The sequence below is a fragment of the Cheilinus undulatus genome, linkage group 1, assembly GCF_018320785.1.
Source record: "Cheilinus undulatus linkage group 1, ASM1832078v1, whole genome shotgun sequence".
In the NCBI taxonomy this organism is placed as follows: Eukaryota; Metazoa; Chordata; class Actinopteri; order Labriformes; family Labridae; genus Cheilinus; species Cheilinus undulatus.
Window position 1 is genome coordinate 56,368,163 of NC_054865.1, and position 24,920 is coordinate 56,393,082.

General features: G+C 41.1%; 1 protein-coding gene across 2 annotated transcripts in view; it reads left to right on the top strand.

Moving 5' to 3' along the window:
• The window catches only part of kcnq1.1 (potassium voltage-gated channel, KQT-like subfamily, member 1.1), a 133,867-nt gene that overhangs the window by 30,270 nt on the left and 78,677 nt on the right, over positions 1–24,920 (top strand). For both annotated transcript variants that reach the window (XM_041794230.1, XM_041794224.1), the window contains exons 3-5: positions 13,942–14,068; positions 14,529–14,607; positions 16,341–16,437. In XM_041794230.1, coding sequence (XP_041650164.1) covers positions 13,942–14,068; positions 14,529–14,607; positions 16,341–16,437 — 303 coding nt within the window. The remainder of the gene's footprint in view (positions 1–13,941; positions 14,069–14,528; positions 14,608–16,340; positions 16,438–24,920) is intronic.

The window sequence follows — 24,920 nt, forward strand, 5'->3', positions numbered from 1 at the left end:
GAAACCCATATATTGTATAGACTTGTTACACATAGAGTGAAATATTTCAAGCCTTTATTTCTCGAAAAGATGATTATGGCTTACAGATAAGAAAACCCAAAATTCAGTGTCTCAAAAATTAGAATATTAGATAAGATCAATTAAAAAGAGGATATTTTTAACATAAATGTCAGGCTTCTGAAAAGTATGTTCATTTCTATGCTTCAACACTTGGTTGGACCTCCTTTTGCATGAATTACTGCACCAATGCGGCGTGGCATGGAGGCGATCAGCCTGTGGCACTGCTCAGGTGTAACGGAAGCCCAGGTTGCTTTGATAGCGGCCTTCAGGTCATCTGCATTGTTAGGTCTGGTGTCTCTCAACTTCCAGAGATTCTCTATGGGGCTCAGGTCAGAATCAATCACAGTAACACCATGGTCATTCAACCAGCTTTTGGTACCTTTGGCAGTGTGGGCAGGTGCCAAGTCCTGCTGGAAAATGAAATCAGCATCTCCATAAAGCTTGTCAGCAGAAGGAAGCATGAAGGTCTCTAAAATGTCCTGGTAGATGGCTGCGTTGACTGTGGACTTCAGAAAACACAGGGGACAAACACCAGCAGATGCCATGGCAGCCCAAATTATCACTGACTGTGGAAACTTCACACTGGACTTCAAGCAACGTGGATTTTGTGCCTCTCCACTCTTCCTCCAGACTCTGCATTGAGTTATATGAGGACCATTGGTTGCGGTAGAGATGTGACGTTCACGAACGATCCAATCCTTTTAACGGCTCTTTAACACGAACGATGGGAACCGAGTCGCAGTTGTGAGCTGTCCATTTTCTGACCCAAATCGTGCCCTATCATTCCTTCCGGTGATTACTTCCTAGATAAAATGAGTTACTCCCTGGCTAGCTTCTTAAATTAGAAAAATTAAAAATGGGCCAGTTTTTTGAATGGCTCTTTGAAAGGAATGGATCCACAAGATCCGGCTCCCTTCAAAGAGCCATAAATCCCATCTCTACCTGGCAGGGTCACTCTAGAACATTCAAAGAGTTGTACCTAAGCCACTCCTGTGTAGTCTTTGCTGTGGTCTTAGGGTCATTATCATGTTTGAAGGTGAACCGTCAGACTGTTCTATGGTCTAGAGCACTGTGGATCAGGTTATCACTGAGGATTTCTCTGTACTTTGCTCCATCAATTTCCCTCAACCCTGACCAGTCTCCTAGTCTCTAACGCAGAAAAACAACCCCATAGCATGATGCTGCCACCACTGTGCTTCACTGTTGAAATGGAATTGTGCAGATGATGAGTGGTGCCTTGTTCCCTCCAGACAAACCGTTTTGGATTGAGGCCAAACAGTTCATACTCTTTTTCGCAGTCAGAGAGTCCTCCAGGGGCTTTTTTGCAAACTACAAGCTGGATTTAGTGTGTTTTGCACTGAAGGAAGGCTTCCGTCTGGCAACTTCCACAAAGCCCAGATCAGTGGAGTGCTGTAGTGATGGTTGTCCTTCTGGAACTTTGTCCCATCTCCTAACAAGATCTCTGGAGGTTGGGCAGAGTGACCACTGGGTTCTTGGTCACCGCTCTTACTAAGGCCCTCCTCCCCCTGATTGCTCAGTTTGTCCAGCCAACCAGCTCTTATAAGATTCCCCCGTCGTACAAAGCTTCTTCCATTGGAGAATTATGTGCTCTGGGGAACCTTCAGTGCTTCCTAAGATCTGTGCCTGCCAACAATCCAGTCTCAGAGCTCTGTAGATCTGCAGTTCCTTTGACCTCATGGCTTGGTTTCTGCTCTGATATCATTGTTAGCTATTCGGCCTTCTATAGAGAGATGTGTTGCCTTTCCAATTCATGTCCAATCAGTTTAATTTAGCACAGGTAGACTCCAGTCAAGGTGTAGAAACATCTCAGCAAAGATCCAGGGAAATGGGAAGAACCTGAGCTAAATTTGAAGGGTTTTTGCAAAGGGTCTGAATACATAAGTCAATGTGATATTTCAGTTTCTATGAATGCACTTACTAGCTAAATTTAGCACAGACATCATCAAAAGTCAATATTGTGCACCTCTACTTAAAAGGGATCTATGCAAGATTTAGAAAAAAATCAGTGTAGCGAGACCGCCGGCCATTAGGCGAACTACTACAACATTGTGTTGCTCGTCCACGACGGCGCGCTCCCTGCTCATGAACGATCCTCCGGTTTATCAGCTGATACACACGCAGACCAAGGTGATTTACCGGCATCATGTCTACAGAGGAGGTTAGTGACGTAACACTTAAAAGTTCCAAGAACTAAAAATGAAAATGAATAAAGTATATTTGAACCTCTAGTGTGGACACAGCACAAAATTAAATATTGGTTCATATGAGGCGATTAAAAAAGGACGATACTTTCGCGACCATTTCTATGAATGAACAACTTCACTACTTAGTGCAGCATTGACCAATTTTACTGTCTTTTTATGTGTGTAATGTGTGATGTGTATTGAATGGGACGCGTTTTAGATCAGAAGCAACAGGGCTAGCATTGCTTAGCTCTGATAATGGTGCCTCGACCACAGATATCAGATAGCTGACATTGTGTGTTGAAGATATTTTACCAACTATCAAAAACAAAGTCAGTAAGTTGAGTCCAGTGCCAGGAAGCAAGGAAAAGATGCAATATTATCCGGAAAACACCAAATGAGCAACGTGATATTGTCGTTGTTTGGATAGCATCTTCGTAAGCAAGCTAACGTGATGTAGCATATGGTTTATACAACATAAAACACTACATTGTATTTCATGGTCCGGAGTGATGCCTTACCTTTTCAACAGAAAGACGGCCATCTCTGGATCGGTATTTATTGCAAGCGAAGCTCCCTCCATTTCTCAAATGCTCCACCGATATTTATCCTCCATTTCCCCCTGCGTCGGTCACACTCTCTTTTAGCTTGACAGGCTTCAGCAGATTAAACTATCTTAGTTTTTTATGTTTTTGCGGAGTTTGCGTGGAACTAGCCGGTTGTTTACTCGCGGAAGCTGCCTTCTCCATTGCCGCTTCTCTCTCTCTCTCTTCTCCGTTCAACACGCCGTTGTCAGGTATAAACAGAGTGAGAGGGTGCCCGCGTTACATCATACCTGATGTCACTTCTGTTGAGATTTTGTGGAAAATTTGGCCTGAATTCTTCACAGAGAAATGACTCCACAGACTTATACAGGCAAACAAGGAAGACATAAAGAGCCTCATTCTCACATCGGGGTAAAGTGCGCACCATTATATATTCAAAAGTGGGAAGTTTTAAAGCAAAAATCTTACATAGAGCCATTTAAAGTGAACCTGCCAACAGTTGCAAGACTAGCAGAGCTGTTTTAAGAAAGGAGAAGTCTTATGAAACTAACACTCATTAGAATATTTTAAACCTAGACAGGTCAGGTTAGAAAATCAACCCACAAGTAGCAGCTCAGAAAGACTTCCTCAGACTGTGACTACACGTGGGCTGCTAGCTTATTTTGTAACTTGACCTGTCTAGGTTTGAGGCATTTTCATGATAAAGTAGACAAGGCTTTTTAAAACCTTTTTTCTATAGTAGTACCTTGTTTATTCCACTTTCTTTTCAGAGGATGTTTGTAATATGTCTGCTTGTTCTTTGTAGCATGGATCAATCACAGTCTGCAGTCTGAAAAGAGACCCTGGGATGAGCTACAGACCATTGAAACGGGTCGAGAACTGCAATCAGAAAGTTGTAAATGCTGACAGAATATATGGCAGGGGTCATCAAGTACATTTGCACAAGGGCCAGATTTAGTCTTGACAGAGTCTCTGGGGGCCAGACTTCCTAATAAAAAAAAATAAATCAATATTTTGTTCTGATTAACATATTATTTTATGAGTATTTGCATTTTCTTTCAAATCACAGGACATTTTTAAGCACTGCCAGTGAGATCTATCCTGATCTATAACACCGTAGACCAGAAGGAGACAGGCATGCCCACAGAATTACCTGGAAAGAATGAACCCTCAACAATTATGATTTAGCACCAATATGAACTCATGTTTCACACTTTTCACTACTTCACTGCTTCATTCTGACATTTCTGCAACATTTTGTGCCACTTTTATCCCATTATTACCACTTTTTGCTATTTTTATCACTCTTTAACCCACTTTCCTGCCTTTTCACTGCTTTGCCATTGGCTATTTTTGCACCGTTTTGCCCGTTTTAACGCATTTTTGATACTTTTTGCCTTTTCTGCCCCTTCAACCCATTTTTTCCCATTCTTTAACTCCTTTAAGCCACTTTTATTGCATGTGTTATCCCTCCTTTTTCCATTTTTGTCACTTTTTGTCAAATTTTTCCACTTTTAATCCATTTTTTTGTACTTTTTGCCCCTTTTTTCTTTTACGCTATTGGTTGGCCACAGTTTAACCTCTTTTCACCACTTTTCCTGCAAGTTTTTGTCCCTTTGTGCCACTCCACAACCCATTTGTACGCTTATCCCCATTTTTGCCACTCTCTAACCCCTTTTCACCACTTTATCTGGCCATTTTTGCCAGTTTTGACACATTTTTGATACTTTTTGCCCTTTTTTTTGCCTCTTTAACTGAATTTTTTTGCTGTTCTTTTACTCCTCTATAACACTTGTCTTGTTTTATCTGTTCTTTTTCCATTTTTGCTACTTTTCATTACTTTTTCCCACCATTTTCTCCACTTTTAACCCATTTTTGATATACTTTTAGCCCGCTTTTTCCTTTTATACTAATGGTTTGCCACATTTTTACCTCTTTTCACCACTTTATCTGGCCATTTTTGCCAGTTTTAACACATTTCTTCAATCATTACTTATAATGGCTGACTAGTGAATTTTTGTAAAAACAGATCAAATGTTAGTCATTTTTAAAACTATTTGAATATTCATTGCTTTTGGGGTGGATTTAACAGCTGCAGACATTTAAAGCCAAAAGATACTCTTAAAACCACAACAATTTCTTTTCCTGCTTTAGTTGAATTTAATGATCTTCTGGGGGCCAGACAGGAAGCTTTGGGGGGCCTGATTTGGCCCCCGGGCCACCAGTTGATGATCAGTGATATATGTAATAGTGCTTTACTTAGAAAGCAATCTATGTTCTTTAAATTGCGTCAATTGTTCACAGCCTGCCAAATGTTTTCTGGCTTAAATTTCACTGTTGATGGTTGTACTGCAAGCCCCTGCCAATGCTGCACCTCCAAAAACTCCCCCAAAAATTAAAATTCGCCTTGTAGACGTATCCATTGGACCCCAAGGATGCACGTAATGATTGTTTATGAGACAACACCACAGTGTATCTTTAATGATCCTGATCATTAGTCCAAGAAACCACGTGTGTCTGAGAGATACAAGCCGAGTGATTGAGATTTAAAATCTCTGAAGCGAGATACACCTTGTTTTTCTGCTAACAGCTCTGTTTATGTTTGTTGATACAGCCTGCAGCCTTTTCTCCTGATCGGATCTTTCCTTTGACTCTCACCATCTGCTTGGCTCTCCTGTTTTCTCTCCTTTTTGTTGGCTTACATCTGCACACAGGCCTGATTCTGATATATGAAGTGGTTAAGGAGGAGTTCTGTTCCCGTCCCGTGTCAGACACACTCATTTAAATAAATGATGATGCTCATAAAAGAATGCAGCTAATGGACATTGAGTCATTGTGCAGCTCTTTGAAATGACACCTACTGTAGATTGGATGAGCTTGTTTAATAAAGCAAGGAATCAATTTTAGAGTAAACAAAGATGTTAAATTCGTTCCTTTCTGTTTTTTTGATTGATTATATTCTGCTGCAATCAACGCCGTGGTTGTGCACGCGCTGCTCAAGCAAATTTCAAACTGAAGATTTTGTTGTTGAAAAGCAATTTCATGGGTTTATTGACCTCTCCGCCGCCACACAAAAAACAATTTAGCGACACTTTAGCTGGAAGAACAAAGGCTTTTTTTCTGCAAACTATTTCAGGGTGTCCCACTGGCGTTAGAGGTCGAAGGCTCCTCCTCTGAAATCAATAGTAAATGGGATAAACTTAACCCCGAGACATCAGCTGCTGAGCGGAGGAACTGTTTGGGCGCCGGGTGAGTCACTCAAGCTCAAACAAAAAGTAAAACCACCGAGAAAGGATATGAAAGGGCTGCAGGATTTTCTTCAGAGGAGGACTGGAACGTGTGACAAGTTCACCTTGGCCTGGGGATAATAGGATGAAACGGTCATGGTGTTTCATGAGTTGGCAGAGCAGAATCTACAGGTTCGTTGTTGTCTTTTGGCAGATTTAGAGCAACAGATGCACCCGTATGAGTCATGCATGTGATCATAAAATGAATAAAGTCACTAAAAACCCAAAAATTTTCAAATATATATTTTCCCTCAGCTTTAAGTTCACCCCCTGTGGATATTTAATCTTCTCATTCTCCTCTTCAACACAGATAATGAATAATTAATATTTGCTATGCTTCTAAACCCTCAAAAATCTTCAACATTCATCTTTTGCAGCCTCCATCCCCAAAGGGCCTGTTTTTTGTACTTTGTGCTCACTGCTTTAGAGATTTGCTCTGACCCTGCAACACTTTCATTCTCTCCTCCCCCATCACAGAAGAAGCTTCTTTTGTCTTCTCTCCCTCTTCCCGCACACTCAAGGTTAACACAGAGTGCTCGCTTCTGTGCATGGAGAGGCAGCTTTGGCTGGTGGTGTTTGTAGTTGTGGTGTGTTGAGCCAGATGCTTGGCGGTACGCCTGAAAGATTCCACGTTCTCTGAAGAGTTGGTGCACTTTAAAGAGCAGAGCTGGCTGTGAATTTTAGAGAAGTACTGACACATTGTATGTAAATCTGCAAAGGCCAGCTAAGAGATGCAACATGTTCATCTTGTTGACATTATTTAATTATTTAGCCAGATCAGACTCATGCCCTGTTTATACGACAACGTTTCGCTTCGTTTACCGTTTTCGTTTCCAAAAAATTCCACGCTCAGACGGCAACGTTTCCAAAACGATCTCCGTTCACACGAGACTGCGGGAAACACCAAAAACGATGTAGTATACATGCCAAGCCAGTAGATGGCGGTGTGATTTTCGTGCCTGCACTAGATTCTGACTCGACCCATACACCTTTCGACAGTGTATGGGTTGAGTTTTGGTCACATTTTTTTTTTTTTTTTTTTTTTTGACAAAAAAAAAACAAAAAAAATCTTTGAAACCAAAGTAATGTCAATTAAAAAATATGTTAGTGTAAAATAAGTGACTGCATAAATATTCACCCCCTTTAGTAGAGTCATCTTTGGCTGCAGTTACAGCTCTAAGCCTGTGTTTATAGGTCTCAATCAGGCTCAAACATATGGCCTCTCCATTCTTTGCTAAACTGCTCAAGCTCTGTCAGGTTGCTTGTGGATCAGGCATGAACAGCCCACTCTCAAATCCTCTATTGGTTTGAGGTCTGGGTTTTGACTGGGCCACCCCACAACATTCACCTAGTTTCCTATAGACCGATTTTGTGTTGTTTTTGCTGTATTCTATGAATCAAGTTGTAGTTCTCTTGCAGACTGAATAAGATTGTGTTACAAGATTTTCCTGTTTTGCTGCATTCATTTAACCCTCTACCTTTGCCAGTCTTCCAAGGCCAGCGAAAAGCACCCCTACCACATGATGCTGCCACCACCGTGCTCCTCAGTGTGGATGGTGTGTTTGTGGTGATGTGTAGTGTTTGGTTCTTTCTCTTGATCATGGAGTCTTCCTCATGCCTTCTGGTGAACTCTAGTCTGGATTGAATCTGAGTTTTCTTCAACAGTGTCTTTCTCTTTGCCACTCTCCCATAAAGCTCTGACTGGTGAAGAACCCGGCCAACAGTTGTTGTCTGCAGAGTCTCTCCCATCTCAGCTGCTGAAGCTTGGAACTCCTTCAGAGTAGTCATAGGTGTCTTGGTGGCCTCTCTCACTAGTCTCCTTCTTGCACGCCCACTCAGTTTGTGAGGACAGCCTGATGAAGGCAGATTTACACATGTGACATATTCCTTCCATGTCTTCATGATGGATTTAGCTGTTGTTCATTGCCTTGGAAATGTTTTGTATCCATCCCCTGACCTATATTTTTTAATTAGCTTTTCTCTGAGTGGCTTGGAGTGTTCTTTTGTCTTCATGGTGTAATGGTAGCCAGGAATACTGATTAACCTGTGGCTGGACCTTCCAGACACAGGTGTTTACACTACATTCACTGCACTCAGGTGATCTCCATTTGACTAATTGTTAGACTACTAGCTCTAATTGGCTGGACTTCTGTTGAATTAGGTCAGTCACTTTAAAGAGTGTGATTATTTCTTCTTACATATTTTGGTTTAATTGACTTTTTTTGTAGGAATCTGTTTTCTATTTGATATTAAAGAGGATTTTTTTGGTAAAAAAAAAAAATAATAATAAAGCCAATCACATTGTAATATATTGTAATTTTTGTATTACAAATTTTACAATAGATTGGTAAAGAAGGGAAATATTTTAAATATTGCAAAGTATTTTTCTGCAAAATTTTCCCCCCTTTTCTCCAAAATGCTGCAGGGCTGATGAGACCTGCTCGTAGGCCACATGTGGTCCACAGGCCATAAGTTTGACATCTTCAGTCTGGTGTTTATATGTAAAGTTGGACATTTTCATTCACTCAGGCATCAAATCTGAATAAAATCTCATTTTTTAGGAGTTGCAACAGCTAATAGGGCGTAATTCATAAATGCAGTGAGTTTATTGTGAAATAAAGGATTAAAATGTTTGAGCCAGAGTAATGATGGGGGGCTGAGACTGATTATGGGATGGAGTGAGGGCAGAGAATGAAGAGGAGAAAATGAGGATCAATGATTAGAGACACAGAAAGATGTCGTGTACGGGAGCACAGGGAGAGAGACTCAGTGTGGGGGTGATGACTAGATGAAGTACTTTCATTGGCCCCCTTGTGGTTCCTGTAATGAGAGACAGAGGCAGGTGAAGAAGCACAGGGGGGTGGATTAGAGGGGCTGAGAACTAAGAGACATGAGGAGGAGGGAGGTTGCAGACATGTTTTATAAGAATGAAAGGGGTCTTTATTCCTGCACAATCATCTACCATTAATGTTGATTTAAAACAATGTATTTTTAACAAAGCATTTCATAGCTTAGTGAAATAAGTCAAGATTATATCTGCTGTCTTTTGTCTGCTTCTGTATCACATGTTGAACATCTGATAGTGAAAATAAACCCAAAAAAGTGAACCCAAAAGGAAGGATGGTATTCCAGGTAGGTCAAAGGCTAACTACACTGGATGTAAACTGCATGATTTGACTGGAGCTAAATGACTCCTGTAACCTTGCAAAGCAGATGGATACACCCGTTTCCATGTTGCTCACTGGCGAATCCATCTGGCAAAGCTCCCGTCTGAACAGTTTGGGCCCGGTTAGAAAGTGACAGGACCAATCAGCGTCAAAGGGCAGTACTTTCAGGCACAGCAGAGTCGTGATGTAAACAAGCAGCAGCAAGAGAAGGACAAAATTATGGCGGAAGAGCTCAGAGTGGATGCTGCTAAAGCGTAAGTTTTATCAGAACTTGACGGCAATTCTTTGTCAAAAGAAGAACAAAGAACAGCAGTGAGTTGTTTTCTTTTCAAAAACGACAGAAGTTGAGTACTGACATGTCTATAGTTGCCATGTTTCGCGTTATTCCCCATAACTGGGCACGCACAGCTCGATAGCGGCTACGTCACGTGTTTTGTTGCTCTGATTGGCCCGTAGAGATGTGACAGACAGAACATTCATCCAATCACACTCCAAGCTTTTTTCAAAGCCTCTGCCTTTTCTCAAACGTTTCCTATTGAAGCTTTCCCAGATGGAGAAACAAATCCATCTGGCGTGTCAGGTTATGACTCCTGTACTTTCACAGCAGAATCAGGTTAGTCGTCTTCTCTACAACCGTGCTGCAGAAGCTGCCAGGCATGTGTATTTTCTGGCAGATCCATTTTCTGGTTGAAACCAGACTCAAAAATGGGAGGAACTCTCGTTATTCCATTTTCCGTTGTTGACCCAAAATGGAAAAAAACATAAAGACGAGTCCTTTTTCCGTTTTTTTGCTTTGGTCAGAAAGCGAAAACGAAAAAACTAATAACATTTAAAAAAACGGGGTCCAATTTTTGTTTGTTTCAATTCCATTATTTTGTTTTCTTCATTTAAAGGAATTCTCGAGGAAAAGGTAGTTATGTGACCGCTGGGAAAGGTGAGCATTTCAAGGTATACTGTGCTTAACAAATTTATTAGACCACCACCCAAAGTAAGGTTTATGCCACAGCTGTCCTAAATTAACAGCATTGGTAATTACCAAAATCATTTTTTATGTTTCTGCAATGGTTAATACACCAATATGTAGAAGCTCTTTAACCCAAATGATATTTTAAATTGCTAAAATATAATTATTATTGTTATCCATAAATTTTCAAATTTACTGATTTCCAAAAAAACTGAAAAAATAGTAAAGCACATTAATATTTCTTGATTAATATTTCAAATGATAGTTATTTACTGTCATTCCTGAGCAGAAAAATGAGTTTTAGTGGTTGAATTTTATGCTTGATTCATTTCTGACTTCTCAGAGAAGCCCAGTGAGCCGGCTCAAATTTGGGTGAATTCAGTTTGAAATCCCTCATTCCTGTTCAAAATGGTAAAACGTTGAGAGCTCACTGAAAATGAAAGAGTCCGCTTTAAAGCACTCCATGATGCTGGATCGTCTTTGAGACAAATGTGACAGGTGGTCTAATACATTTGTTAAGCACTGTATGTATATGTATGAAATAGGAATGAAATATTTATAACATTACAGTCCATTAAATTGCCAGTACATGAACGATTAACATTGTTACTTCTGCCAAGGAGGTTTTGTGATCGGGTGGGTTTGTTCATTTGTTCGTTTGTGATTTTGTTAGCAACATAACTCAAAAAGTCATGGATGGATTTTCATGAAATGGCAGAAGGAAGAACTAATTAGATTATGGGATCACCATCTAGATCCAGGAATGTTTTTAAAGGATTCTTTACTATTGGGAGATAGGGCTAATGGTGGAGGTCTGCGCTGTTACCACTTTGCACCAGGAGATGGCGAACATGAGTAACTTCAATCCCAGCAGCATTTTTTGGTGCGTTTCTATTCAAAGTTTTGGAGTTCAGAGAGTTTGAAACACACATGCCCAGTCGAGGAGACTAGTCATAGCGTAACAGAGAGAAAGACAGCGAATTGTAGCGAGAACACTCACAATGCTGGGAGGAATAGAGGAATATCCACCCTCTGCCATGACTTCCAGTTGTCTGGTGAGACCATGGGTGCTTCCGCCATGACAGTCCACATGTAGCGAAGCCAATGCTTTGCCTCACCATGTCTCCACCCCACCGGGGAGGGAGTAACTGGCGAGTTAGTTTTTGGGACTGATCCGGATCACCATCTGGATCCAGGAATGTTTTTAAAGGATTCTTCACTATTGGGAGATAGGGCTGATGGCGGAGGTCTGCGCTCTCTGAGTGCTTTTCTAGTTTTAAATAATAGATCAAATTTATGATTTCACATAATGTGAAATTTCTCTTTGTGTTCTGGAAAGCATCCAGCGACCCCTCTTTACTATCTCGCAACCCCCACTTTGGGAACCGCTGAACAAGTCGATTGCATGTCAGCTTTGTTTTCCTTAAAAATGGGATAAAAGTGAGCCTGATTTGCTTTGTTGAGTCTGGATTGCATGAAAGAGACTTTCCTAATTCTGATCAGTCACCTTTAGAGGAGCCAGGCCCAGATCCTCAGAGCTGATCCCAGTGTCCTCTGATCGAGTAAAATCCATCATCCACCTTTGATCTGGTTAGAATGAGTTTACCCTGCTCTGGTCCTCTGGTCTTGTTTCATTTCCTCATATCTCAGTGGATCTCTGAAATCTATCAGAATCTCCAGAGCTGCTCAAATGTCATGCTGCTATCCTTCAGACTTCCCATTATTCAAAGACTGTTTGGATTTCTCTTCTACACCGGCTTAGAAGTCGAGCTTGACGGATGATTCATGATTGTGGAAACAGCAGCTGACAATACAATCTAAAGTCAGCCTTCACTTTGCTGATTGATCTGGAGTTCTTCTGTCCTATCTCAAAGTCTTCTGCTTCACTTTTATTCAGTCCCAAGCTGTGGACTGACTAAATAACTGGACAGGGGAATAAACTGCATGGTCCAAGGTCACAGTTTTCTTTTTAAGCACATCTGAAACAACAGTCGTGATTCTCTCCCATGCAGGTTTTTGCATCCTTCCTGTTTGTTAGTAGGTCGCTCCTTTGGATGGGCCATTTGTTTTTCCTCCTTGAAGTACAAATTCTCACTGAATAAATTAATGAAACACAGCTTTTTCATATCCCCTTCCAAGAAAACAGTTTAGCATTTTATTAATCCAATTTTCACTTTGATAGACATGCTTTTTTACATGCTCTGACACTGCAATCTCTGGCAGCCATGGAGATAAACACCTCTGTTAAACGTCTCCTGCTGTAAAACATGCAGCACATTTTCTGCCCGAATCCCCCTGCTGCGCTCCTCTCATCGTTCACAGCAAAAGGATGGTGTCACCATTAAAAATCCATGAAAGCCTATTGATTCACTGTCAGACAGCTTCATTTCCAAATGCTTGTCAATGATTAAGAGACGTGTGGAGGTAATTGCATTCTCATTCACACCAGTTCATTTATTTCCACATGTTGGTGTAATTGTGTGCTGTAATTGATTTTTTCAATGCATCTGTCCTCGAGGAGCGCTGGAGGGAACTAACGTGGAATTGAAATGGAGAAGCTTTAATTGTGAAGCTTTGATTGAAAAGCTTTGATTGTGTTTAGCACTGAGCACATGCTGTACCAGATTGTTCCAGTTATTGTTATGTGAGATCTAAATAATACTGAATAAGAAAGAGAGGAAAACGAGGACAAGATGTGATACAATAAAAACAAACTACTAGCAGCAGTTAGCTTAGCCCGGTAGAGAAAGGAGGGGAAACATGGGAAGTTTTTAGAAAAGTGATGCTCAATGTGTGATTGTTTGTGGCTCTTTTATTTCTTAATTTGAAATATTAAAGAAAGGAAAACCTTTTTTGCCATTTTAACTCGTTTTTACTCACAGCTATCTTTTGACAATAAACACCCCTTTTTTCCTTTTTTTTTTTTTTTTTGGCCATTTTGCAACTTCTTTTGATAACTTCTTCCCCATTTTTGACACTTTTATCCCATTTTTGCCCTTTTTTTTTAAACCATTTTTTGACACTTTTTGCCCAAAGAAGCTAAGTTTTGCCATTAAATACCCCTGTTTTTCTTTTTTTGCCCATTTTTGCAACTTCTTTTTGCCACTTTTTCTCCATTTTTGCCACTTTTATCCCATTTTTGCCTTTTTTTTTTCTTACCATTTTTTGCCACTCTTTGGCCAAATAAGGTACCTTTTGCCATTAAATACCCCTGTTTTTCCTAGTTTTTGCCTATTTTTGCAGCTTCTTTTTGCCACTTCTATCCCATTTTTGCCCTTTTTTTTTTTTTTTTCCATTTTTGTCACTTTGGCCAATTAAGTTAACTTTGTCATAAAATACCCCCTTTTTTTCCTATTTTTTGCCCATTTTTGCCACTTTTTCCCCATTTTTGCCACCCCTCCTTTTATTTTTATTTTTTATTACCATTTTTTGCCACTTTTTGTCCAAATAAGCTTACAAATGGTGTATCTGTTGAGTAAGAATCAATAATCCTTAATGAATTGCAGTGACAGGATGAGAGCAATGCTTCCCTTAGAAGACAAGTTTAGAGAACAGTTGCATGTATAATTCACTGACATGAGCTTTAAAAGCTTTCTAAAGTCTGAGCAGATGTTCCAATGAAGTTTCTGCAAAAACACCCAAGTATCTTTTTTTTTTATTCCACCTGTTCTTCTTCCTCATTTGTCTGCTCTGTTTCCCTCATTTTTCTGACAGGAGATCTTCCTCGTGGTGTTTTTCGGCGTGGAGTACTTCGTCCGCCTCTGGTCAGCTGGCTGCCGCAGTAAATATGTCGGCTTCTGGGGCCGGCTACGCTTCGCCAGGAAGCCAATTTCTATAATAGGTGGGAACCCGTGGGCCAGACACACAAACATCTGTGCACATGCAGACGAAGAAGCACTCCTCTCACTTCCCACCCACACACATAATTTAAACAATATCTGTAATATATCCTGAGCCTCAATCCTAAAATGAAATATCTCACGCAAATTCAGCATGAAATTAAAACTCTTTTTTTCCCACCTTGAGCTTTTTTTCTAAAATTGGAACCTCCAGGTGATTTTATATGCAGGAATAATATTTGCATTTAATATTATTTATTTAGGACCCCTCTCACATCAATATGACAAGAATAACGTAAAAAGAAACCAATAATTATGTCTAATAGAGCACTTTCCCCCACGTTCTAATGGCTGCAGTCTTTTTTCTTTGTTTCCAAAGCTCATAGTGAGGACAACACTCACAGTTCTGCACGATTCTGACATATTTATACTGAGTTAAAACCACTGTTTCTGTCTCTGCAGATCTGATTGTGGTTATTGCATCTCTTGTCGTGCTCTTAGTAGGATCCAAAGGCCAGGTCTTCGCCGCCTCTGCTGTAAGGTAAGAGACAGTTTGAGTGCAGATGGCATCAATATCACAAAAAGTATGTGGGTGTGGTATGGGGCCTGTTTTTGTGGTTAAGGTAGGCGGCATGTTCCATATTTTTGGACCACATTTCTTCTGACTTTGTGTCCACTTTTTAAGCCCTCTGTGATTTCATAAACACGAACCCTCCTCTTCATAAGCCACATCCATAAAGAAAGGGTTTTCTTTCCATTTTTTCCCAAAAATGTTTGTGAAGAATGTGTCTGACCTGCAGAGAGCTCAGTAACCTCAACTCCATTTTACACATCTGTGATGAAGAACTCAACTGTGAGTAAGCGTTAGCATAAAGCCTCACAGCTTTTGTTTTTTGAATGTGACAGTTCAGGTGTCACTGTTCTGTACAAAAGGTCGTTAGGAAAATACGTTTATGGATAGTTCTGCAAGGTTGGCATCACCAGTTTAAATGCATGTGCTGTGTAGGAGTGCACACAGGAGGCATAGCCAAGGCAAAGAGATAGTGACAGACAAAAGCTCAGTCTGAGTGCAGTTAGCAGCATCCATCCATCCATCATCCATCCATCCATCCATTTATCCATCCATCCATCCATCCATCATCCATCCATCATCCATCCATCATCTATCCATGATTCCATCCATCCATCCACCATCCATCCATTCATCTATCCATCCTTTCATCCATCCATCTACCATCCATCCATGATTCCATCCATCCATCCATCCATCCACCCTTCATCCATCCATCCATCCATCCATCTATCCATCCATCCATCCATCCATCCACCATCCATCCACCATCCATCCACCATCCATCCATCCATCCACCATCCATCCACCATCCATCCATCCACCCATCCATCCATCCACCATCCATCCATCCATCCATCCACCATCCATCCATCATCCATCCATCCATCCATCCATCCATACACCATCCATCCACCATCCATCCATCCATCCATCCATCCATCCATCCATCCATCCACCATCCATCCATCCATCCATCCATCCATCCATCCATCCATCCATCCATCCATCCGTCCACCAACATTTTCTTTTCCTGCTTTCCTGAATTCAGTGCTCTTCTGGGGGCCAGTCAGGATGCTTTGGGGGGCATGATTTGGTTCCCCCAAAGCCAGCTGATGATCAGCGCCATAGAGGATCTCTGGGGAAATTTCAAGAGGAAGATGAGAGACAGCAGACCTAATGATCCAGATGAACTGGGGCTGCTATCAGAGCAACCTGGGCTTCATAACACCCCAGCAGGACCACAGACTGATTGGAAATACGCTTGTCCTCCCAGCAATTTTGAACAGATAAATGAGTGTTAAAAACTCATGGCTGTCTCATCTTTCCACAAGACAAGTATTGATCAAGGTATCGGAAAAGACAGAGATGATGAAGGAGGGCTAGTTAAGGGCAGTAATGTCAATAGCAATTAAAGCATTGATAGTTCTTTCATGTTGCTGTTGGACATTTTTATCAACTTTACAAACCAACTGATGAAATCACATTAAAGAGAGTGATACTAAAATGACTAAAATGTGATAAAAGATTGCCTCCTAATATGAAATCACTTCCAAAATTAACACTGCAGTGCAAATACTGTCTGACTTCTCACCCCTGGTGTCCACAGACTTTTGCATTACTGCATTATCTGCATGAATATCTACATGCATGTGGTGTGAGTACAAATCCGCATTGAATCCTTTATTTTTGTTTCTCTCCAGAGGGATTCGCTTCCTGCAGATCCTGCGGATGCTTCACGTGGACCGGCAGGGAGGAACCTGGCGTCTCCTGGGCTCAGTTGTCTTCCTTCATCGACAGGTACAAATCCACAGCTTTTAAAAACACATCACATATCAGGTGTCAGGCTGATGATAATTATTGTTAACAAGCTGGAGGCTTCTCTCCGGAGATTTAAAGAGTCCCCTTGTCGTGTAGTATATTTCACGTCGACGTGCTGCAGACTCCTCATGGGAATACAAACACACCTCTACATAGCCAGAAGAAAAGTGCCACTGTGCAGTTATGCTAGGGTCATACGCCGCTCAGCAAGAGATGACTGCAGCCTCTCCAGAGTATCACTCAGCTTAGACACAGAGGTGGTCGCGATTATCCCCGCTGGCCACTGTAATTCTCCTCCATGTCTGTGTGAAAACAGAGAGTGATGAAGGGGGGGAGGGCGTCAGAGATGTTGCTCAGACAGTCCTGCCCGCTGTGTTTCCTTGTGTCGGCCTTGGCTGATGACCATATTGCTCCTGGCTGAAGCTGGTCATCAGCAGCCGTTGACCTCTGCTGTAAGGAGAGTGACAGTCAGTGTAGGGTGGTAATGGAGCCCTTTTCTGAACCCATTACTTCCCCCTAGCAATGGGGGATCACTCTACATGGAGTCACACTTGTGACTGTGGAGGGCAACCTAAGAATGAGGAGAGAAAATAACCAAGGAACATCTGTCAGCGAAGGTTCTGTTATTTTTAGTTTCCCTGTGAGAAACAGAAACCTCACTGACAATCACCATGCACACTTAAAAAAAGAAACATACATTCTTTTACCCTTTTATTTTATAAATCAGTCATGGTCCATATGATTTGGTAAAATATAAGTGACTTCATAAATATTCACATCCTTAAGCAGTGATACTCAACACGAGACTCTAGAGCCACATGTGGCTTTTTTATGTCTCAATTTGAAATATTACCCCGGAAAAACATTAAAAAGCAAACTTTGACCTCAGAATCATCCATTACAATTTATTTCCCACACTTATACAGCGGGCTTTAATTGTCAAACTTAATTGTCAACCTTATTTTTTGTCTGTATAGTTCCATTGCCCTTATTTGCAATATTTTGCCCTTTTTAACCCTCTATTGCCATTTTAATCCTGCTTTTCACAAATTGCATTTTTTACTTTTGTTGCCTCTTTTTGCCCATTTAAGGTGTGTCTTGTCATTACATGTCACCTTTTCCCTTGTTTTCCCCACCTCCTTTTTGCTGCTTTTTACCAATTTTAGTTATTTGTCACTAATTTTCCCCCACCTCTTTGCTGCTTTTTGCCAATTTTAGTTATTTTCCACTCATTTCCCCCTCTCTTTTTTGCTGCTTTTTACCCAGCTTTAGTCACTCTTGTCTCATTTTTTGCCACTTTTTTTCTACATTTTTTGTCACTTTTTACCCAGTTTTTGTCATTTTCTGCCTATTCTACCTCTGTTAACCCAGTTCTGGCCACTTTTTTTGCAGCTTTTTCACCTATTTTGCCAGCCTTTACTTAAATTTATTGCCACTTTATACCATGGTCTTGGTGAATACTCGATTCTGATTGGCTCTGGAAATTCTATTGGTGTCAATTAACTTCTGATATACGGACACCTTTCGAACTTCTCAAGTAGTCCCAGTCAAAAAAATCTTTTCACTGTTCCAAATTAATGCGCAGCAGCCGTTAGCCGTTACTCCGCTGGGAGTAACTATAGCAACCTGAAACAGTCAGAGTCATCTAAGAAGCCTATAGACCGTCATCAACCGTCACTTTACTGACAAATGACAGACTCTAGGTTCAAGACCTGTAACCTAAGACGGTCTTGTCTTTTATATCCGACATTGTTGACATAAACAGGACTTTGTGCTCTCAGTTGTAATGAGAGGCTCTGTTCTGTGTTTACTTATGTAAATGAGCAGCGACAGTAGCCAGTGATGTGCGCTGGATATATGTGACAAAATGCGCATGTGCTGTGTGTCTGTTGACGTGTGTCAATAAAGTTTTCTCCCTCTCAGAAAGAGAGAGCACGAGATCCAGTCAGAGCAGAGCTGATGTCCCACTGTGTGATTATTCCTCCGTTAATAATTCGGTCTAGTACTGGATATGTATGTTAGAAACGCTGAGCAAACCGACTCTGCTAACGACGTACATCTTCTCTCCATCACCTTAACTCAGAGAGATGAGTGTCGCAAAAAACTCACTTCTCTCCTGTTCTAACTGCTATAAACTATTGTCAGAAGATTTAAATAACACAAACAAAAGAAAAGAAGCTATTATTTCTGTGTAGAGCCAAAGGAAATGCTTCTGATAAACCGGCATGATAATATCTGATAAATATTGACGTGTCTGATGGACAATAAGCATCTGCAGGGCGTGGACAGCTCTATTTCACGTTTGTGACCTCGTAGTGCTGAAGGAGGAATTATTCTGTGTATTCAAACAGCTAAAACTGAGATTTTTATCAGATGACTGTTCATGTTAACTTGCAGTTCATTGTCTGATCACATGACTCCCACTCGTCTTCATGTCATTTCAGTGATAAATCCGTTCAGAAAGTGTGCTGAGCGGACTATATTTTTGTTCCATTGTGACTTCGTATCTATGGCCCGCCTATTTACTGGAGTAGTGAATAATGTTTACATTCCCTAAGAACGTTATGGGATTGAAATGGTTATTCCAGTTATTAGTCAAGCCCTCAGGCGTTGCTAGGGGAAAGAAGTTGTTGTTTCTGTAAAACTTTCTATTTTGATCACAAAACGTATGAAATTATAAATTAGTAGTTTTATTAATTATTTTGTTGGCAAGTGACCATCGCGTTGGACGGTTCACACCTCCGCGTTGTCCATTAATCCCTGATAATTGGACACCTCGTCGGGCATTAACCCTTGCTTCATCCACATCACACCACTTAAGTCTGAGTTACGCTTCTGCGTTGCGTCGACAGCGTAGATACGCCGTCAACACGACGCCATCATTGACCATTCGAAGTTCTGCGTCAAGAAAACGCGTCACTCTGTAGTTCACCGCCATGTGGCTAGGGGGTTTGGCTGTGTGTGTGTGTGGTTTCAGAGGTGTCACATCCGAATCCTTGTTTATCTTCCGGTCACGGAGGTTGAGCGGGTGTGTTTGGAGTTAGAGCTCATTGATGTCGACGAACAAATTCTTTTGTTGCAAATGTTGAAGCGCAGGCGACAGGGAAGACGTGTGCGGAGGTGGTCTGTACGACCACTAAATGAGTCGAGGCTGAGAACGGGTGAATTTACCACACTGGTTCGCCCACTGAGGGACCTGGATGAAGAAATGAAGTTTTGAGCGGACCAATCACAGCTCTTGCGGTCTGTGTTGCCGCGATGCGTAGTTAGGATTTTTTGGAGGTGCACATCAGGCTACGGCATAGGGGTCTGCGTCGATGCACTTTGGTCTGATGAGACCAAAATGGAGCTTTTTGTCCATCAGACAAGACACCAAACACTGCACATCCCCACTGTGGAGCACGGTGGTGGCAGCGTCATGCTGAGGGGATGCTTCTCGGCAGCTGACCCTGGAAGGTTTAAGGGTAAAATGAATTCGGCAAAAATCCTGAAGGGCTATCTTATTCAGTCTGCAAGAGAACTACAGCTTGGGAGAAAATTTATTTGAGACAAGACCCGAAGTATACGGCGAAATTTACACAGAAATTATTTAAAGACAATGAGGTCGAATGTTCTGGAGTTTCTGAGTCAAAGCCCAGATCTCAGTCCAATAGAGAATTTGTGGACTCCTGATTTAGATTTATCCACACAGACTCAGTGCTGTGATTGCAGACTCTAGCAAACACTGACACAAGGGGGAGGATATTTATGCTGTTTCTTATTTTACATTATATTTTTTCACTGACATTACTTTGTAGGAATCTGTTTTCACTTTAGCATTAAATAGGATTTTTTTTTTTTTTTTGCAAATTCTTTTGCAATTTTTTGTCAACCAATCCAAATTATATAGACCAGTGATACTCAACGTGTGGTTCTGGAGCCACATGTGGCTCTTTTGTGATTATTTGTGGCTCTTTTATGTTTTATTTTAGAGATTATTCCCCCAGAAAACCTTAAAGGGAAACTTTTTCACCTATTTTCACATTTTTTTTTTGCCACTTTTTGCCCATTGGAGCTACCTTATGCCTCTGTGTACTATTTGTTTCCTATTTTTTGCCCATCATTGCCACTTCTCTTTGCAACTTTTTTTTCCAGTTTTTGCCACTTTTATCCAATTTTTGCCATTTTTGCCACTTTTTTGCCCATTTAAGCTACCTTTTGCCATTAAATTCCAATTGTTTCCTACTTTTGCCAATTTTTGCCAATCTTTACTGTTTTTTGCCCATTTTAGTCAATTTCCACTTTTTTTTTGCCTTATTTTTCGACCATTTTTTCCACCTGTAACTCATTTTTTTGTCACTTCTCACCCATTTTTGCTTTTGTTCTGACCCTTCTTCCACTTCTCTCCCCATATCTGCCCCCTTTCACACATTTTTGCTGCTTTTTGACCATTTTTGCCACCTTTAATTTATTTTTAGTGCTACTATTGCCACTTTTTACCCGGTATTTTTACCATTTTTCTATTTTTTTTTTGCCATTTATGCCTATTTTTTCCCCTTTCACCCGTTTTTTGCCATTTTTTGCCCCTCTTTGACCATTTTTGCCACCTTTAACTTAGTTTTATAGCCACTTTAACCCATTGTTGCCTCTTGTCATCATTTAGATTGTGGCTCTTCCAAAGGTGTTTTTCAACAATTTGGCTCTTTGGTTGAGCAGGGTTGAAAAGGGTTTAAAGGGTTTAAAAAAAACCTCCCCAATGTATAGTCTGATATCTGTTCTTGAAATCCTGCAGGTTTCTCGGTAGAGGGGTGGGCTGACTGACTTCTCATGTGGTCACTATGCTTACTATGAACAGCAGCCTCACATAACCCCAATATGATAATTTCAAGTTCCCCTCTAAAAGCCTGTAGCTGGCTTTGGGGGGAAAAAATCATTCCAGTTTTGCTTTTTTTTAAAGATTGCTTCGGTTGTTCCTATTACAGACCTTAAGATGGGATATTAGAGGGGATATTATTCATTATTTCAGGCATTCCAAGCAAAAATAAGAGCAAAGTCCAAAAGATTGAAAATAGATTGGGTAGCAGAGTCACAATCCATTAGCTGTAGCACTTATCAGTAAATGGTGGAGGGAGATTGGAGCCAAGCTGTATTACACTCCGGTCAGGTCCCCAGTCAATCACAGGACTGGCACTTAGAGGCAGGCAGCCATCGACGCTCATATTCAAACCAAGGTGCAATTTAGATTTGCAACTTCACCTAAATTGAGGAAGGAAAGAAGAAAAAGTCCAACAACATCCATGTGAAAATAAGGAGAATGTACAAACTCTTAATAGAAAGGCCCAGCAGTTCAACAGGGTTGATGCTGTGAGGTGGCAGTGTTAAATCTGCACCATTACACTGCAAGCATGCTGGAATGACCTTGAATTCAACCTTGTTTGACTTAACCTTGTTCTTTATTTCAGATAGATGGGTCCAGGTCATCACATGTTTTGTTTAGTCCACCAATAATCTTTTTAATCCTCGGATCCTACTATGTCCTTTTTTGAGGACATTATTTTGAGTTGATAGTCACATTTTTATAGACTGAGGCATCCAATTTGGCAAAAGTTGTTATTTTTCATCATATTAAAAAACAAACAAACAAAAAAAAGTGTTGGCCATAGGACTCTATTGACACCATATAGCTCCATCCATCCTTGTTTGTCTGAAATCTGGACAATAGACTTCCATTAAAAACACGTTTTTTGACTGTGTGTCTACAGCAACCTTTTCTATGCAGTCACTCGATCACCAGGGCTCTAAGGTTCATCATTCCCCTGTGATCCAGCAGATGGTGCCAGCGCACCATTTTAACTCCTTCAGCACCGCACATGCAGGATTTCTTCCATGGACTCAGAGTGTTTGAAGAGCTATTTCATCCACTAAACATCATCAGAATTAAATGAAATGGTTCGTGCCACTAGATATGGATGTCTGAGAGTGGGCTACATGTGTAAGGAAAAGTTGGTGTGCTCCTACGTGTGTGCTCGGGTGTAAATCTGCATCTATGTTTACAACCAGACATGCTGTAAGTGGAGTGTTTACAGTCAAAAATGCTACTTCCGGGTTCTGCAGACTGGGGCTAAGAAAGGGGGACATTTGGACAATTTCAACTTTGCCCTCACTGCATAGCAAGTGGATGGACATGCATGAGGATTCACGGGTCCTTTCGATCAATAGGAGATAATATATCTCAAATATGCATTAAATTTAAATATGCACGTAATAAGCGTAGTTGCGGTCACATTTTGGTTAGAGGTGGAAATGCGCGTGTTCGTAGTTCATAGCTGACATATTTCCTCTGATTTTTTTACGCCTGTACATAAAATGAACCTAACATGAACAAATGTATTCGCTCGCATATGGTTTGGTAGAGGAGGAGGCTGGAGAAAAGGATGGTAAAACTGGCGTGTTTTTCGCTCCAATAGACCCATCTGTTTAGCATGGACCCTGCCTTACTGAATCCAAGTCATAGGCATAGTGTACAATGACTGGCATAAAAAGGCTGTAACTTTGATTTTTCTTTTTTTTTTTTTTTTTTTTTTAGTGGTCAGGGTTGAAGTTGTTGAAGAGATTTGAGTCAGTGAAAGTAAAAAAAGGTGTTGAAAAATGATTTTTTTATTAACAGTTTTCTGTGTGTCCAGAATATGGACAAACAAGGACAGATGGAGCTAAAAATTACAAGGGAGTGAGGATTAAGGGTATAAAATGCATCATTCTGAGTATAAATAGAGTACAAATAGAAGTGTATCGCACAATAATGACGTCCCATTCCTCAGGATTTGTTGATTTCAGCTCTGCATTTACACTGATGGGACCACAGTTCCTTCAGCCAGTTCATGTGTCTCTCAGAGGCCAGTCAGGTTTCTTACATGCGCTCAAGTGTCCCTTACTGCCTCCTCAGATACGCTGTGTCTAGGTGTAAAAAACAGACTTTCAACATCACAGCACATCGACAGGAGAACTAACAGGGATTTCAAACTGAAGAAAATACAGTATTTTTATTGCCTAAGAAGACAAAGATGTGACCACAGTCAACTCTGGGATGGAAAACATGACTTTAAATGGATTTCTTGTTTTCCAGTTTTTACGGGCTCTTGTCTACTAATCACTGAATCGACTCAGAAACAGGACGTGACAGAGGGGGAAGTGTGGAGCACACAGTGAGGTCCCCCATTGCTAGAATGTGGTCTACCATAGACCTCTAAGGTGTGAAGATGAGTGTTTGGACCGCTGGGGTTAATTGGTTTGAAAGCAATAAATCCATAGTAGCATGAACTTGAATATGAGGGTGCAACATAACCTGACACGCCAGATGGATGTGTTTCACACATCCATCTGGTAAACTGTTTGGGAAAGGGCAGAGGATTTGAAAAAAAAACTGTGATTGGATGAATGTTCTGTCAGTCACATCTTTACGGGCCAATCAGAGCAACAAAACATGTGACGTCGAAGCAGCTACCAAGGAGTAAACTCCATAGAGGACGGCATAACGTGAACCATGGCGACTGTAGACATGTCAGTACACAACTTTGGTCATGTTTGAAAGGAAATAACTCACTGCTGTTCTTTGTTCTTCCTTTAATGAAGAAATGTCATCAAGTTCTGATAAAACTGACGCTTTAGCAGCATCCACGCATAATTGAACTGGCCTCTTGTCGCTGCTTGCTTACATCACGAGTATTGCCCCAACTGTCACTTTCTGACCAGGCCCAAACTGTTCAGGTGGGAGCTTTGCAAGATGGATTCACCAGTGAGAAACACAGAAATGGGCAAATCCATCTGCTTTGCAAGGTTAGGTGCTACAAGCTTTATGCTTTAAAGGAAGAGGCTGGGTTGGAGGGTTAGGGTTAGGGTTAGAGTTGTCCAATTTTAGTGAGCCTGTACAAATCGTAGCCTCAGTTTCTTGTCTTTAGCTGTCAGGAGTGGCACCTGGTGTGATTTTCTTCTGCCATCCATAGGCTTAAATATGACATCGGTCCACCCTTTGCAGCTATAACAGCTTCTGGGAAGGCTTTCCACAAGGTTTAGGAGTGTGTTTATGGGAATTTTTGACCATTCTTCCAGAAATGCATTTGTGAGGTCACACACTGATCCTGGATGAGAAGGCTGGCTCTCAGTCTCCACTCTAATTCATCCCAAAGGTGTTCTATGGGGTTGAGGTCAGGACTCTGTGCAGGCCAGTCAAGTTGATCCACACCAAACTCTCTCATCCATGTCTTTATGGACCTTGCTTTGTGCACTGGTGCACAGTCATGTTGGAACAGGAAGGGGCCATCCCCAAACTGTTCCCACAAAGTTGGGAGCATGGAATTGTCCAAGCCCAGCTCCTGAAAAACAAGCCCACACCATAATCCCCCCTCCACCAAACTTTACACTTGGAACAGTGCAGTCAGACAAGTACTGTTCTCCTGGCAACCGCCAAACCCAGACTCGTCCATCAG